The sequence below is a fragment of the Numida meleagris genome, chromosome 3 (assembly GCF_002078875.1).
Source record: "Numida meleagris isolate 19003 breed g44 Domestic line chromosome 3, NumMel1.0, whole genome shotgun sequence".
In the NCBI taxonomy this organism is placed as follows: Eukaryota; Metazoa; Chordata; class Aves; order Galliformes; family Numididae; genus Numida; species Numida meleagris.
This window is the reverse complement of record NC_034411.1, coordinates 5,223,193-5,242,070: the sequence shown is the minus strand read 5'-3', so window position 1 is coordinate 5,242,070 and position 18,878 is coordinate 5,223,193. Positions and strand designations below refer to the sequence as shown.

The following is an 18,878-nucleotide window of genomic DNA, read 5'->3' as shown; positions in this document are numbered from 1 at the left end:
TCAAGTGGCAGTTACCTCGATCCTTGCCAAATCATCCCAAAAAGAAACACTCGAAATTGTTCAAAGAGCTTAATGTGCATTTTTTAAATGAATCCCAGTGTATAATTTCCTAAAGGATAGGAATCAATTCTATTTTGTGCTCTGAAGAATTCTATTAAACCTTTAGAGCACTTTGTGAAATGTGAAAATGCAGTTTGCTAAGGAGATAGCCGAGGTGGTCTGCAGTAAATTAACCCGGTACTGCTGACTGTTGCCATTCTTTGAGCCTGCTCCAAGAGATTTCTGTGCTTACAGTATAACACCATTTACCAGCTTCTAAACTAGATTTGCCCTCTGGCTGCAAGTCAGCAGACCTTGGTGTAAAACACGGCCAGAAATTAGTTTGACTTAGAGTTGCATTTCAAGATCAGAACAGTGCTGCGTGTTACAAACAACTAAGAACTAACCATTACTTCCAATCCTGTTCTTTTCCCTAGTGGACTTGGTGCAGTTAAGTTTGAGGCCGCCAGGCTGCTGCCCTGCCTAGCTGCCGGGTGGCGTTCAGTCCATTACAACAGATCCCTCTCTCCCTCGCTTTGTAACAATTAACCTCAGACAGGAGCTAACTTCGTTTGCATGGTAATGAGACATTCATCTGAGCCACGTCGAAGTTAAGCATGCTAATAAGTTTTTATGCAAACACCTGAGGGGTCAAGCACAACAATGGACTTGGATGAGAAAACCTTTCACTCAATGCAAATCACTTTTCTTGTAAATACTATGGCAGAGAGCTTCCTAGGACTCTAACACAGCTCGCAAGAATGGAGTCATTTAGGTTAGATTTTCAGGGCCACAGGCAGACCGAGGAACATAGCCACTGATCTATTATGTTCTGAATTAATATCAGATTGGGTAAAACCCTCATTACAGCATCAAAGCAGAAAAAGTACTACGTGAAGGTAAGGAGGAGAAAGTAGCAATATTGCCTCGCATTTCACAAATTTGCCACTGTTTCCTGGGATGCAGGAAGGCAGATAAGACATTACTGCCATTCAGCGCAACAAAAGACTGCAGTATTTTGTCAGGTTTCCATCCTATTTACCTACGTGGTTTTGCAGGTGTACTGTGGGACAGGCACATCTCCTAGCGAGCAGGCACTCATTCTGCTCTCTGCCTTGCACTAAGACTTCACGAATCCATCCAATTCACATTCTACATGCAGAGACGGAGATTTCGGCTAGGACAACCAGTACGAGACATTCGCAAGGCAGAAAGCGGCTGCAAAACATGTTTGGGACTGAAGGAGCAAAACTCGGGTAGGATTTCTCAGTTAAAGATTCCACAGGAAGGAAGGAAAGGAAGAAGCTGATTCGCCGAACTCCGGCACAGCCCAAAGCGGGACGCCTCTCGCTCAGGCGAGGCCGTTAGCAGGATAGACTGACCCGTTCTGACAGCACAGCCAGTGTCAGGGGAGCAGTTCTGGCCAGAGATTACAGCAGTGAAACAGGGGCAGCCCTCTGAAAAGATGACCTCGTGGCAAATCGTTAAAGGTTTTGCCCCCCCTAGCCTAGAACAAGCGGATTTAAATATCCACTGGGTATAGAGGGAGCTGCTCTATTTGACAAAAACTTATAGGGAGGTCTATATCGCATGGTACCTGCAGTAAGAGCAGGCCATATTGCTGAGACATAAGTAGTTCGTGTCACTGCAGCTGCTGTACAATGAGCTACTTGGGGGAACGTTAGGGTGATGTATAATACCCAGTGCCCCAAAGCTAATCCAAGGCAAAGGATCTGATTCACACGTAGCGTTGTGCTATGTCAATTCATTTAATCCAGCTGCATTATACCCACCTTGCTACAAACATTAAACAGTATGCTCCTCAAAGATCCACTTCGCTGCCCAAGATACTGCTGTCTTCAGTACAACTGCTAAGTATTTTAATTTTGCTGGTGATCTACTTATGACATGGAAAACAAGGGTTCTTTCCGCTGTACAAACATCATAAATTCTAGCTATTTATTTAAAAAGAACTCAGATGAAATTTGAATTTCTGGGGAGTAAGTAAGGATGTTTAAAGGTACGCAGCCAAGAAAACCAAGGAAATAGAAGGGAATATAATACAGTAAGAAAGGAGAAATCGTGCTCATTCTGTGTTTATAGCTTACATTAATCTGTGCAGGCCACAGATGCAATGGAATTTTATGTTTTATTTGCAAAAAGTGCTTACAGCTCGATAAGAGTCACAAACATACACAACAAACATCGTCATTGTAATCACCATGTGCTATGAGCCTTAAGTCTGCTTCCGAGATGGAGATGAAGCTTCCTGAAAACCAAGGGAGGAACTCACCTGAAGTCTATGAAGAGAACCAGAAAAATGTGGAAGCAGAACAGTGACTAAAAGAAAGTGGGAACATGTAGTGCATATGTGGGTTTCCAGGCCAAGTCAGGGCAGAAACAGCAAAAGGGAAGACTCGAAGTCTACACTGCAAGTTAAAGTCATCTTACAGCTGAGAAGCAATGGCTGAATCATATAGCAGAATACTCCAGAAAAGAGCTTTCATCAAGCAAACTATACACTTGATAGGCATTCTACCAAACAAAGCCAAGTTTCTTGTAACAACACTAAGAAAAAAGTAATTACGGGGTGTTTATAGAACACATATTCCATTTTTTTGAAATACAAGAGCTTAGTTCTGGAGTAACAGTTTTAGTCTATTTATTTTTAAATTACACAGTAAAAATGCAACTAAATTATAATATCATAAAGGAAAGTGTGTTAACCCTGTCCATCCAAAACTGCTCCACTGCTCAAATATTTAAGTCATGGAAAGCTACCAAGTGCTCACTCGGAGCCACAAGGATACGTTGACTGAGCATGCACATTCCTTGGTGCCCCTTTTGGCATACAGGTTTGAAAAATCTCCGTTTACTATTCAAATCTCAACATAGCATTTCCTTTCCGTTATGAGTTGGTTAAGAAAGAAAAAAGGAAAAAGCAAACAACAGCAAACCATAAAGCTACTAAATTCCTCCTGTCAATTATCAGAATCTCTTAGCAGCACTGCTCCCTCTGCAAATACACAGATAAAGGAACGATACTACTAATTACACCCCTGTATCTATTTCTTCTCCATTCTGTGCTTTGTTAAATATTTTCAGACAAAAATACGGAACAACTTGAGCTGTCTGAGATCTGCTGGCTGTCATTAACAGGAAACGGGCATAGCTTCAGCTCAAGACATCATGATTATTTTACTTGGTCTGTCACTTCTTTGCTTCTTTGTCGCATTTCTCCAATTCAACACTAGGAACTAGCAGTCTGCTAAGAACAAAAACCAGAGAAAGACAAAAACTAGAAAGGGAAGGTATGGAGATCATGTTGTTGAAAGCATTTTGTCTTATAAAAATAATCACCATCACGTTGTCACTGGGAGAAAACCGGTGTTGTTAAAAATTCACAGTCGTATCACATGTTTAGTGAGAGTTCCAGGGAAAACAAACCACTTAACTATAAGCAAACCAAAAATTAATAAAAATAGAAAATACTATCATAGGTTCTTTACTGTAAAGTGACCCCTGAACACCAGTAACCTTTGGTGACTGTTGCCACTGACAACTATTACATACGTTTCCTTTCCAAGAATCTCCTCATTATTAGATGAAAACTCTGACGCTCAGAACCAGCTCAGAAAGAGAATAGACTTTTACTTTGCCAGGAAAGAGTACAATGCACAGGAAACACAGAGTGTGGTTTCAAACAAAGGTATTTCCCTTCAACTCCAGTGTAGATTTTAAATATAACAGTCTTCCCCTGCCATATTGTCTCAGCCTGATTTCATTTGTTTCAGACTAAACATTCAATTCAAGGCTAAAGCTGATGTTTACACTTTCCACAGTTTCAGAATCAAAGACTACAGTCTTGAAAAAAAAAAAAAAGAGAAATTTACATTTTATTCCATACCTCATTGTGATTCTTGCTTAACCATTCCTTAGTAGTGCTAAGGGCAATGGCAGCAGCAGGCTCATTTGGAAAACCTAAAGACAGAAGAAATGAGAAATAAATTGAAGGTACACATTTTTCTATGCCTATAAGAAATGGATTCTGCTCCCCACCTTCTTTGGTCTAGGTTTGGGATTACATTTGGTCACCACTCTATATTAAAGATTGTTTTTAAAGGTTTTCTGTGACATTATTTATTCGTTTCCTAGGTAAATGAATTGAAAATAGGGCCAGTGATTTTCTGTTAGTGATTTTTGATTGTTTGTTTTTTAGCTCTGGTTAGGAAAACTCAGCAGCTGCAGAGCAGTAGAAGCAACAGAGTTATACATGTGTCATACTAGGCAGGCAACAATATAACATGTATCACAGCAACAAATGCTAGGCTTACATCTCATGGCACAAGTTCTTTCTTTCTTTAATCCATCTGTCAGCAAAACTATACAACACTATGATCCCAGTGCCATAGGTCTCATGAGGATCAAAATGTTTGAGATATAAACCTCTTAATTTACGACCTAAAACATAACAAGCAACTTTGGAAATTAAAGAATTCATGAAGCATAAGCATACAAATCTAAGGCCTCATACTGCATGATATACTAGCAATAGCAACTCCCCCCAGCACTAAACAATATCAGAAATCTTTCCAGGGATACAGACTTTTTGCTTTGATGGTCTCTATCTATCATATCTAAAGATGCTTTCATTACTTAGGCAGCCTTAATTTAATTTTCCTTTAAAATCCTAACTTGAGGGCAGCAAATCATTTCTGTGAGGATTTAAATATAAAAACCCATAAGCTGTATGAATAGCCCTCAGTAGGTTAGATTAATAGAACAGCCTTTGAAGAGGTGGAGCTGCAGGCACCGCGTACAAGCAAGAAAAGGGGCTAGACAGAAACAGGCATGAAATCTGGCACACAGCTGCATGCATACAGCATTTTTTACATCATACATCACCCTCACGCCATAAGCTGAAGTACAGATGCTGCAGAGAAGCAGTAGATGCACCCGGCTTTTTGACATGGCATGTTAGCCACCAAAACCTACATCTTTAACTCTTTTCAGAACTTAAGCAGCGCTAGATTGAAAAACAAACGAAGTCTCTCTGCCCTCCTTGACTCATGACCCCAAAGCATTACTCCCCGTAACTGGACTGGGTTTGTAAGGATTTTTTCCATTGGCACTATTTTCAAGAGACAAATGACAACTACCCAACAAGCTGGGTAAAACAGTCATTGTTTGGGTTGCACATGCTTTCTTTCTACACGTTTCTCTATAAACATAGATGTATTTCTTTTTTTTCCAGGTCCAAGATGAAAAATTAGCCAAGATCCTACAACTGTTACTGTGGATACATCCACCATTGCTAAGAACACGTACTCCCATGGCATTTAACAACGTTGCTGATATAACCAAGGGACGAGACCAATGGCACAAACTAATGAACTAACAGAACAAGAAGCAGAGACTTCAATGGTTTCATTTCACAGAATCACAAAGTCACGGAATCGCAGAGGCTGGAAAAGACCTCTAGAGAACAGAGAGCCCAACCCCCCTGCTATAGCAGGTTCCCTACAATACGTCACACGGGTAGGTGTCCAGATGGGCCTTGAATATCTCCATTAGAAGGAGACTCCACAACCTGTATGGACAGCCCATTCCAGGGCTCCATCACCCTTACCATAAAGAAGTTCTTCCGCATGACTGTATGGAACTTCCTATGTTCAAGTTTTAGGCCATCGCTCCTTGTCCTATCACTATGCATTGCTGAGAAGAGCCTGGCCTCATCCATTTGCCTCCCACCTCCCTTTAGATATTCATAAACATTAATCAGATCCCCTCTCAGTCTTCTCTTCCCCAGGCTGAACAGCCCCAGGTCTCTCAGCCTTTCTTCCCAAGGGAGATGCTCCAGGCCCTTCATCATCTTTGTGGCCCTCCACTGTACCCCTTTTCTAGGAGATCCCTGTCTGTTTTGAACTGGGGAGCTCACAACTGGACACAGTGCTCCAGATGTGGCCCCACCAGGGCAGAGCAGAGGGGGAGGATCACCTCCCTCACCATGCTGGCCACGCTCTTTGTAATGCAGCTCAGGTACCATTGGCCTTCTCAGCCACCAGGGCACACTGCTGGCTCATGGCCAACCTGCTGGCCATCAGAACAACATATTTTGGTCATATAAAGTAACAGACCTCTAAGCAGACAGTCTGCTTAATTAGTAACATCCTACCTAAGAAACCATGACTTTATAACACAGGAATTCTGTACCAAGAGTTTGGTAGGTCTGCCTGGACACAAAATGAACACCACGTAGAGGGGAAAAAAGCAGATTTCAGACAACTAATACATCATTGTTCATTCACAGAATGGTTTATTTTCAGAACAGTCCTCCCTCCAGCAAGATTCACTTTTCAGGCTTGTTTTTGTATTCCCCTTCAGTAGGGTATTCGTCCCAAACGGTAAGAACACACTAACAATTTTATAGAATCATTACTCTCTCAATAAATTGTGCACTATTTAGGAAACTGCTGCCATACTAACCAACCTTAAATAGAAGCTTATCTGTAAAACTGGTGTTCAATTCCTCTTAAGTAACCACAAACGTAAAATAAATAAAATAGATTAGCAATCAAAATAAAAAGCTTTGAATCTTGTGTACGATTTCAGAAAATACCTTAAAATCTACAGAAACCTTTTATGATGACAACTACAAAAAGAAATTACTTAGTGTTTCATACAAATTTCTGGTAGATTTAAGGAAAGGATTACCTTTTTGGCTTATGCAGAAGCAAGATGGAATTTGGCCTCCCGTTCCACACCGTGTACCAGCACAAAAAGCCCTCTCTCTCTGCTTCTCTAACAGAAAAATATTTGGTTTTATAGGATGGGCTAAAGGGAGATAAAGTCAGATGGGATCTCTTTAAGCATGTTTTTGCCCTGTTATTTATTTATTTCTGAGTTGCATTTGTCTGCCATAACATTTCTGGCCCGCTCCCATACACACACACAGCCCTCCCCACTTTGCTTTCAGCGAAAAAGCAATCTCAGTGAGCACGTGGGAATCAAATTACTGGAGAGAAATGAGCTCAAGGAGCCTCACAGTTAACCGACTCCTGGAGCTGCAGCTCAGACAATTGTGGCTAAAGGCTCAATTTCACAAAAGATAAAACAGGTAAAGTAATAAGAGTGACACTGGCCCATGTTACTGCAGTGAGTGCTCCTCCGGAATACTGAAAAGGACAGGGGCACAAAAAGGCAAAGGAGCATTATCTGTAAGGTGCAGACAAGCAGCACCTCTAAAGGACTTCATTGGGTTTACTTGGTTATAGAAAAAGGGAGGGTTGGTAGGTTGCATGTCTCTGATAGGTGTGAGGTGAAGCATCTACTCACCAACACACACAGGACTCCAGCATGGGCTGGGCTTCCTACATTCTCCAGTGGCAAAGCTTACATTTTAGCAACAGATCCTGCTACATCACCAAAACAGCACAGGCCGTCTTTCTTCCTGAAAAGCTCTTTCAGCATGGGGGAACCGCGCCGCAGCACCCATTAACCACAGCTCATTGTCTGTTACCAGGATCAACTCTCAACCTTCCAATCATGGTAAACACTGGAGTGAGCAACCACTGCCTCTTGCGCCCCTCTCAGTTCAGGAACCCTCCCTTAAAGCACAGCCTTCGTCACTGCTGCTCATGCTGACTTGCTACTGCAAAACCTCTAAAAATTACTTGGAATCCTGTAGGAAAACTCTCATGGTTTTCCCAGCTGCTTCACAGCTGAAGCCATCTGCTGTCAGCCCAGACAGGACAGTCACCTTTGTACACACCTACAGAAAAGTGACTGCTAACCCTCAACACTGACTTGGGTACCAACAGCACTCTAACCACAGCCAAACTCAGGAATTCCCTTTCCTCCTCTGCATATTGCTAAGAGATGTGTATTCCCCTACTTTCACTCTCAGTTTCATGACTATACTTCCATACTGCCAACAAAAAGAACAAAGCAACACCAAAAACTGAACTCTTGCTTCTCATATGTCCTTGGGCAGACACTACCTGCAGAGACAGTCTATGAAAGCTTTAAAAGATCTTCTAACTTATGAGCTTCTGCATCTGCTTCCAGGACTTCATCACCTTATTCCTGGAAATTACAACACTGACCTGAGAAGCAGCGGTGAAACAAACGGGATGTTATGCAGGTTCCCGTGCTCATAACTTTCCAGAGAAGGGTTATAAAATTTTACAGAACGGTTTCAACACATTTGATATTAAATAATTGAGCTTTTTCAGAGCAAGTGTAGAGAGGGACTGAGGAAAACAGTAAGCGTGGAGATGCACACTGAAGATCCTTTTACATTTTCTATTTATTCCCTTGAAAACAACTGCTAGGAACGTTCAAGCCCCCCTGTTTTATTAACATTCAGAAAATAGGCGATGAATTCCCCGCTGTTAGACACACCAGGACAAACGCTCAGCCTTCTGTGCTGAAGGGATTTAGCAGAGAAACATCCACGCTATTGTGAATGTCTATTACTGTATGCCTAATTTGTCTGTGTAGTATTTGGAAAATGCATACTACACGTTCTTCGATGAATAGCGATGTAACAAGAATTCTGGGAGATAAAATTAATAGAAATCTCTTTCAGGGACTCAGACTACACGGAGATGCTGGTAGCTTTATCTGTCTCTTTTACCGTCCTCAATTCACTGCCGCATGTTATTAAAAATGTCCAGCTTACAGACAGGTAACGCTGCCTCCCTCTGAAAAGTCCATTAAGAAAACCTAAGTACTAAATAATGAACCTCTAATATGATATAGCTGAAGATGATGATAACGGATTATAGCTGTTAGGTTGTAATGCTAACAAGCAAACGTCAGTCCAGAAAAACACTTCAGTAGCCGCAGGGGTCAGTGTTAGAGTCTGTCAGTTTAGCTGAGATGTTTTTGGTACATCAGCTCATCCTAAATTAAAAAAGAAAAAAAGGAAAAAAAGGTCTTTTTTGTTGGCACGGTCTAAATGCTAGAAAGGTTTTTAGTCTGCTCCCTTCTCTGCGCTTTGACGACAGCTCATCACAATCTTAATATACTTATTTGCCAGTTTTAATGGTTGCATTTTGAAGCAAATGATGACAAAACAAACGCATTTCAGCATAAACGCTCATTTCGGAGTTTCTTCGTACTTTCTCAGCAAATATCTCCACTGGGATGTTTGTGCACGTATCAGGGATGTACAGTTTTACAATACTGCTCTCGGGCTCTAAAATCAAACCTGACTCCCACTATTCAGTCAACACAACTGTCAAAATGGAGTAACTTCCATTATTTAGTTCATGTATTTGCCAACGATGATTAATAATGTTCTTCTAATAGTAGCTCAACGGTCACATCTTGACACTGTGGAACTGTACTGAAGGCCCCCTCTGCAGTCAATATAATGGGGTATTTCCACCACGCATCCAGTATTTGCAGTAATGCGTGCACTACATGGCGTGGAAAATAAACTCTCACCAGGTTTGTTAAAAAGAGAAAAAAGCACAGAGCATTCATCCAATATATGGTCTGAAATCCAATATTGCTATCAGGGCTTAAAAATGCTTTCTGAATCAGAACAGACGTGTGAGCAAATGAGCTTCATTATGGTCATGTGGGTTAAGACTTGCTATTGACAACACAGTAATCATAACACTTCAACCTCATCAATGTATGACAATAAAAGAGAACAAATGAGATGCATAGCCCAGCATGCCTGAGGTGGGGTTACTCAATACGTTCACTTGTCCTTCAGTTGTGAAACTAGCAGGAGTATAATCTTGCAACCAAACCCATATAATCATCTTGTCAAAGATGTATTATAGTAGTCAAAATGAATTCACTCATGCTGAGCTGATTCCCATTACCATGGCAAATCTGGCCCTTCCGGAAGCAGAGACGGTAGTATCCTACCAAGAACTTTGCTGTTGCTATTGGGCTTTTTTTTTTTTTTCCTTCTTTTTTTTTTTCCTTTAATAACCACAGTCATGTGATGATTGGATAAACAAGCCGACAAGTTGCTAGCTTGATCATTTTTGTGGCCACTTTCAACCTGAAAAGGAAATGGATCAGCTGCAGCCCTGATTTCAATTGGCAGCATTGAAGGCTAAAGAAGAGAGCTGTGAATCTTCTGCTAAATAACCTACTTTGCCTCATCGAACTCATTCGGCTGAAGAGTATCTTATTATTTGCTGTCTACACAAAAATTAAGTCTCAGAAAGACAGTGAAACTAAGTATTGAGAAAATACAGTAACTTTTGTTTACCCCAGTTACTCCAAGAAACACAGCCGCGTGGACTTGCTGTATCCATTTTAAACTACGCTACAGTAAGTAATTGGCATGTAAATAAAATTAAAAAGGAAAATGAGACATTTTCAAAATGCATAAAAAAGCGTTCTTCTGAAGAAATGTCTCTCAGTTCCTCTCAAGCAAGAAGCATGCTTTCTCATTTTCCTCAACTGAATAAATTCAGCAGCAACAGGAAAATACAGTTCCTGAATAATCACTGCCAATCGCATTCAACCCTTGACTTGATAACGAGGCAGCTGGTAGAGGAAGGTTAGTAAAGGAACCCAAAATATGAATATTGCAACGAATACAAGTAACAGAATGCCGCTGCTACACTACAGTGACACAAAGCGGGTGGAGTATGAAAATGACAGAGGGCCCTGGAACAGCACAGGAGAACTCAGTGATCCCAGGCTCACAGAACCACAGGGGTTGGCAGGGAGCTCTGCAGGTCATCTGAACCAACCCGTGGTTCAGCCAGACAAGGTGAGGGCTGGCACCAGGGGACAAACTCCATGCAAGTCAACAAAAAACAAGGCAAGCTGCAGGCTGAGATGCATGGGCTCCAGATGGGCTCAACCTCAGCTTGCCAGCAACAACAACCAGTGCATGTTCACCACCGTGCTGACCGACAGCGGTCTTGTCCTACTGGCACGGCAATCCACCTTCCACATCTGCAATTCAGCTGCTCTTCTGTACAAGTGCAAACCTGGCCTTGGCTTAAGGCTGCTAATGAAGAGGTCACTTGGAGGAAATTGGTGCAAGAAAAAAGCAGGCCATCTGCTAGTTCTCTGAAACACACATTATCACACCATACTTCATTTCACACTCTACTACATTGATACCATCAGGAAAACATTGGCCATGTAATGGTGATATAAGTATCAGCTGAATACAGAAGTAAACTGTAATTATATAGGTCAATTGAACAGACAGAGGCTTGCATTAAAAATTCCTAGGATTTCACTCAAGAAAAAACTAGATTTTAAGTTTACTAAGCTGTTTGATGTTTGTTAGCGTTGGTGGGGAAAAAAAATAAAAGGAGAGGAGCTTCTCTGTGAGTACTGAGAGCTACCTTACTGCAAGAGACTATACCTGGATCCTGCAGGACAGCTGCGTATTTGCAAGAATGTCACTTTCCTGCAGCAGTCCATGTATTTTTACCAGAAGTCAAGATTTTGGTTTCATTCTTTTCCCAGCTTTCATAGGGAGTGTGCTTGCAGGGGGACAACATCACAGATAGGCTCTCTAAGTGTCTTCTAAAAAAACGTAGCAAGCAATACTCAGAGACATTCTTGGAAACTATCTGCTTCAGAGCTGTGCTGTTTACTGTGTTACGTGATGGAGCTTTTCTGTCTGTCAGAATATTTTAAAATGCTCACGTGGAACATTAAGGCTTCAAGCTGAATGTAATAGGGGAACCACAGAAATAAAGCACGGTGCTGAAAGGGAAAAGATCTCTCTACTCCAGCAATAAGCATCCTAACATGGTATGAAAAAGTGTATATAATGCAAAAGCAAGTGAAAGATGTACTTGCAGAAGTACTTATGCAATTATAAAATCTACCTACGAGGGTGTATATTCCATGTTTACATAGCCATTTAGGCACATGTATACAGACAGCTGTTCATGAGTTCAAGTACATCCTTCCTCTTAACACGCTCTACACCATATCTAGAATTGCTATTCCAGAAACGAGCGCCGCACAGAGAAATGTTAATTGAAAGAGGTATCTAAACGTACATGATCTCCTTAGTGCAGAGTATTTCATCTACTACTTATTCATATGTAGCAAGTTGGGTTTTCTTGTGGGTGGTAACGTAATCCAGCAAAAGTAATTTGAAACAAAGTGCAACATGCTAGTCAGGTGTGAAATCTGCCATCATGCACTGAATTGAACAGCAATGGGATATTGGCTTTATTGTAGTTTCAATTCCAACACGGTTAAGCATTTTTTTTCTACCTACTGATTTGAACAAAAATGCCTGAAGCGAAGTGTGGAGAACCAGCACTACCCTCCTGAAATGCCTTGAAAGAGATTAAAAAGTCAACACCGCCTCCAATTTCAACTTCTTGTTTTTCTAAAAAATGAGGTGTATGTGGTCTAATGCAGTGATGCTCAACCTTTGCTGACACTACCCCAGGAACTTCCTCGACACTTAGTTCCCTAAGCGTGGAGGGAAGCCTATGCTTCCAGAGATCTGCTGCCCAGCAATAGAAATGAAATGCAGCCCTGGACCTCACAAAGCCCCATTTCCCTATTGGGAATGCATCTTGCGATTGATTGCAAACTCTTATTGAAGGCTCATCTGAAGATGAGATGTCCTCGATGTGCCTCTCTGTGCTGGAGGTCCCTGATGTCTTCTAATGCACCTGCCTGCCTGTAGGCTCGGCCAGGGTAGAAGGGGGAGAAATTGCTCTGAGAGGCTCTTTTTCCTCTCTGAGAGGATCTTTGCGCAGTCAGTGGGAACTGATGGCACTGGGGGAAAGTGCACTCAGGTGCAGCAGGATGGGATGAAAGAAGAAGAGAGGGAGAGAGCACAGCAGCTCTGGCTGCAAGATGGGGTTCAGTTTTTGGAAGGAGAATTGGGTTTGGGAGAGAATATCTGGGCTGTCGGCTCTGCTGGACCTCTGAGGAGTTTGACTGAAAATAAGCAGCACAACATGACAGGAGCTGAAGTGCAAGGATTTGAGGATACACAAGTATGTAAGAGAAGACAAGCTATTACAGTAAAATGAAAAGAGATGACAGTATAAAAAGTCTGAGAAACTTTTTCAGAGGAGTAGGACATACACAGGCAGTGGACGAAAATATGCACTCCCACAAAGAAAACAGCCAGCACTATCAGCCCATCTCTATCCTTTGAATCACTTCCACCACATTCAATTGCTCTGACAGATGCAACCCAAAGACCTAGCTGGATTATCTAAAACCAACAGAGTACTTAGTGAGAGCCATACGCATACAAAAACAAACAAAACAATCTGACATTATTTCTACTGAAGCACAGTTCTTATCTCCTCTCCAAGGGAAATCAAAGATTTCCTAAGAGCACATAAAGAAAATCAGGTGAAACTACATATACTCAGCTCCTTTTGGAGCAAAGGGAAACAAAGATGTTCTTTTATCTTTTTCCCCCAAAAGACGTATATGAAAAAAATTTACAGGGCAGGCTGGGTGAAAAAGCAGGACACTGTGTGAAGCATATTTTATCTACTTAGTTTACTCTCTTTTAACAAATACATTATTGATTCTTGGTTTGTGCATATTATTCACAGAGTGGATTTTTCCCTGCTCTTGCCTCAGGCAGTGATAAATCATACTGTAGGGTCACACAGACCAGCAGCTATTGTACAGAGGAAATCTACAGCAGCTCAAAACTGAAATATTTCCAGATAATCTGGAGTTCAAATATGTCAGGACTTCTTAGAGGAACAGAGATGGCTGTATTTTTTATGTGATGCTTAATAGCTACTCTTTCTCACTGAGCATTAAGACACTTCATAACTGCTACAACATCCACTACATAAATGCTGCTAAAACAAGAGCTCGTGCAGGATGTCTGACCCAAGACTCATTACACTAGCATGTTTTTAATCCATTTTTTTTTAGAGGAAGACTTTTTTCCTCCTTGCATAGATGCTGCATCATTTCTGCAGAAGCTATTCGCTCCGCTAGAGATGAGCTCCATGTGAAAAAACGTATCTTAATGTGCAGCAAGGGTTAAAGCACAAACTATTTTATGCTACTGTCACGTATTAGCAACCAGCCAATACAATCCAGACACGTCTTCATTTCATGCTGTACGTTTGGTAAAGTCAATGAAAAGTATATGGGAACTGCCAGCAGCTACTTTACACTTCCCCAGATGCTACAGTGACAATGTTTTCTTCTTGTTTTGTTTCCTCAGATCACAAAAAGATGCACAAAAAGAGAAAAACAATTAATTAGAGAGTTTTGGAAATTAGATTAATGGGAAAACTGACAAACAAGCGCTCATATGCTAAAGAGCATGGAACCACCAACTAAGGGGAAAAACATAAAAATATCATCTTCTCTTGGAAAAAAATGACTCTGACCTTCTGTCTGTTTTTAAGGTCTCATTCTCTCACATGCTAATTCAATTACATATACCTAAGTTAGCACCTCTTATTGCAACACTTCTCTTGGCTGACAGTCAACCTCTATCATCAGTTGCCTTTTAAATCCAACAACACAAGTTGACCAACAAGATATCCTGGATCTCATTAACTTCATAATTTTAAAAAGTCACAGCATTAATTGTCAAACAAGTTTTTTTTCCTTTAAATACATTTTCTGCCGATATCTCTCATTTGCATTTTACTCAATTATTCATTTTCTGACTCTTGCATACTTCAATCAAAAAGGAAATTAAATAACTAGTTAATGGCACTGCCAATCGCATGAATTCAAATCCAATTTAGGCTTGAGATGAACTTTACGTATTATTAACACTTGTTTTAAATAGCATTATCAGCATGTATTCTGACAAGTTGTCTATGTGATGATTTTTATTTTTTAACGTTATACAAGCAAATCTGTGTTGCTTTGGTAGGCAATGGAAATTCCTAACGCTTAGAACGGTTTAACAACTGTCATTGCTTCCGGCTAGACCGGCATTGGCGTGTTTGACTTCAGAGTAAAATGATCTCATTTTGCAAGAGGTCATTCTTCAAGAAAAATAGAACGTTTTCTGTGTCATTTTGAACAATATTCAAACTGATATAGGAGAAAGAGAAAGGCTGATGCAAATGAATTACTTTAGTCAGAAACAATACCCATATTAGAAAGAAGGAGCCTATGCTACGGTTGGTTAGATCAAGCAAGGAAAGATATGGAAGACTAAGATTTCTTTTGTCCAACAACCCAGTAACAAATAAGATGCTGATCTGAACAATTTAAATGTAAATTTCTTAGCACCTGTCAGACCAGTGAGATTATAAGACCTCCACTTAAAAAACCAGGCATCCTCAACCTGAGTCCCTAAGTGAAAATTAACCCCCCACCTCCATTTCCTTGTAAATGCGGCCATGTGGCAGCAGCACTGCTGGTTTATTCCAGCACCTTATTAAATTTAGTTGGTGTATACACTCAGCATGAGATGACCCGCAGTGCACCTCGGGAAAACGATGCTTTCGAGACACATATCCACACTTTGCATCACAAACACAATTAATCCCCTCAGAAATATGAAATCCCGAGTAGATCAGTGCGGGTGTACGGAAAAACACTTAAACTTACTGGATGGGGAAATGTTATTGATTATTAAGCAAGAAAACAAAATAGGGGAAAAAAGTACCTTTAACTAGGGGAAACACAGCAATGGAGGGTCAGTTCAAAAGAGTTTTCTATATGACCAAAACAGATCATTAGCATCACAGTCAAGCTTACTGAGTTGCTTTCACTAGCGTGTTTTTTTTTTTATATATACATATCTTTACTCAGATCAAAGGGTTCTCTCTCTATACAGAATTCCATTCTAGATAGATTGTATTAACACAACAGTTGCACTTCTCCAGACTGCAGGAAATACCGCTGTAATATTTAAGGCTGGGCCTAGATTATTTCACCAAATTACCCACATGAAAATCTCCCATCTGTAGTCACCACCCTTCATAGCACAGTCATTCCCATGGCTGTGGAGAGAGCAGGGCTTTCAGCTACGGTATAAAACTAGCCCTAGTCAATTTTAGTTTTTAATTTCATGGTTGTTAACACCATCAGTGATCAGTGACTCAGTTAGGACTGGACGTGTCCCCTGGGTCAGCTGGAAATGGTGGGTCCTTTCACCTGAGGAAAGGGTCTCTCCCCTCTACAGCTCTATGCACTTAAATAAGATCTCCACAGCACAGTCAGTGCAGAAAGTGAGCCAAGAGGGCAGGAAACAGGCATGGCTGAGCAAGGACCAGCAAGTGCTGGTCAGACTGAGGGAAAAGAGGGACACGTACAGGCAGTGGAAACAAGGGCACGCTGCCTGGGAAGAATACAGGGATCCTCTCTGGACATGCAGAGATAGGATCACGAAACTCAAGGCATAGATGGAACTTAACTTAGTGAGCGATGTGAAAAATATCAAGAAGGAATTCTAAAGGTACACTGGTCAGAAGAGACAGGCCGAAGAGAGCACACCCTGTCAGAGAAGGGAGAAAGGGTAAAAACGGACACTGAGAAGAAGTTGTTTTTTTTTTACCTGTCTTCACTAGCGGTCAGTGATAACGGATGAGATGCTGAGGAGGGTATCTAAAGGAAAATGAAACTCTGAGGCACTGCTGGGCCGCTGTGTAGGCATCAAGGTGCTGCAGCATGGCGGCTGCTGGGCCCTGTGAGGGAAGCTGGGTGCCCCAGGCCGCTTCCCAGTTCTCAGCCCCTCAGCAACGCATCGCCAAAATGGCACCCAGCAGCTCTGTTTTTACCAGAGCGCTCAATTTGAAAGCCTGCCGTCTGAAGCACTACAAAATGCCATCATAGTAAAATGCAGAAAGAAACCAATAAAAAAAAGGCAGAGAATGAAAAATGAAGGCATGAGGGTACGAACACATGAGATCTGAGTAAGAAGTTGTTCAAAAAGTTAATGGAAGAGGGAGCAATTCTAGTTGGTTTACAAAACTAATAAGACTGTCATGCTACAAGAAACAGTGTTGATTTTTAGAAACCAATTGCTCAACAAAGGACCTCCACAAACAAAGCAAGTGAACAAGCAGTGCTGAAGAGACAAGACCAAGGGGCTCAATACCAGTGGTTATTTCAATTACACATATTTGCGTATGAGCTTTGCAAAATAATCTGGCATAACCTGGTGCTTATGCAGATAAAAGCCAGTGAGCTTACCATACATCCTGGAGACAGAAAAAGAATAACATGTAGAATGTTTGTAGGTTTATGTCACTGCAAGTCTGAACGTTACTACTTAAAGTTTTTTCAAAAAGCAAATGAAGGTACAGTCGCTCTCTGAATTAGTTAAGGACAAGCCAAAAGAAGTATAAGCATCGTGCTAATCAAGCCACGTTAAAGCACCTTCTATGCAGCACTCAGTATTGAATTCAAAAGCATTCTAGAAATTGACAAAAATCGGTGGTGGACATCGAAGTGAAAGAAGGCTTTCCAAAATTCAGACAGGTCAAAGAAGCAGGATTTGTATTCCTTAGGAAACAGGTCACAAGCAGACCTCCCTCAGAGGCAAAAGAATTTGAATGAAGAGAATGAGAAATTACTACATACCCAACCCTCATGTGGACACTGAAAGAAGGGAACGTGAGCACAAATTTAGAAACCTCCTCTCCTATAGAAAATCGGGTACAATTTATCTACACAGACTGAAAGAGCAGGAAGGAAAAAAAAAATTGCTACGGACAGCAGTCAGACTAGCTTATGCAAACAGTTTCAAAATTGGCTAGAAAACTATCTGAAGAGCTACTGTGCAAGAATACTGCTACAGTAAAAGGAGGAAATGTAAGCTTCTGGGGCACTGCCTCTGCTGAAATTCTGATATTGTCTATCAGTTCCCATCAAATTCCACACATGCCTTTCTTATATTCTGTATGTATGTAAAGGACTGGGACAGTACCACCAGGTACACACTGAAAATAATAGATGATTGAGAAGGATTGAGGGAGTTCTGAAAATTTATTGAACGAATGAAGGAAAAGAGACAAGAGGGAGGAGAAGGTGAAGGAGAGAAACAAAGAAAGCAGCTCACCCCTGTCCCCCAGAAGTTACTCCATGTTCGGGTCCGCTGGCTGAGATGTCAGCGTGAACATTCTCCATCGCTCCTGGCACTGGACAGGACAAGGGAAGCAGCGGGATGGAGGGGGTGAGCTCAGCACCTTAAAGCCCCCAGAGGGTTTTATGGCATGCACACCACTCACAGGGAGCAGCACCAGACAGGTACTCCAATCTGAGCACTATTTCATTTATTCACTTATTAAAGCAAAGCATCTTTTAAATAATTCTGAGTGCGATGCATATTAATGTGATGATACTGTCTTAAGCACTGAAAATTATAGACAGGATTCAGGATTGGATTGAAGCACGAGATTACCTCCTAGTGTTTATTAAGTGGATATTTAGATTTGTTGTGAAGGAAGAAGAAGGCAGTTTCATCATCAGACCCAAGATTTTGCGGGAAGAGAGGAGCATCACCATTTAGAGATTCACAGACATTAATATATTCAGTAGGCGGTGACAGAAACAAGCAATAAATACCAAGTAATCTAAATAGCAGGGATCATACATTAAAAGTTACAAAATTAAGACTACACACGAAAATCAGGCAGAACCATTTTGCTTAATAAGTGGAAAACTAATGAAATATGTTGACAGTAAGAGCCATAAAAACAAGTAATAAAAATAAGCAGATTAAAAAATTGTGGAGGTAAGAACATTTAAGGAATCAAGAATGACAACACGTGGAGCCAGAGCCAAAATATATTCTAACTGCAAATATCAAGGTGACCTCCTCCTAATCTAGGACGCCACAAAACTCGGTGAAAATTGGTCTGTTAGGTAAAATTAATTCATAATCCAAAGTAATTTTTTTAAGTAGACAATTTCTT

The 18,878-nt window shown here is 41.1% G+C and overlaps 1 protein-coding gene across 12 annotated transcripts in view; it reads right to left on the bottom strand.

Annotated features, from left to right (window-relative positions):
- MACROD2 (MACRO domain containing 2) overlaps nt 1–18,878 on the bottom strand; it is an 847,154-nt gene that overhangs the window by 257,613 nt on the left and 570,663 nt on the right. For all 12 annotated transcript variants that reach the window (XM_021389946.1, XM_021389947.1, XM_021389948.1 and 9 more), the window contains exon 8: nt 3,947–4,020. In XM_021389946.1, coding sequence (XP_021245621.1) covers nt 3,947–4,020 — 74 coding nt within the window. The remainder of the gene's footprint in view (nt 1–3,946; nt 4,021–18,878) is intronic.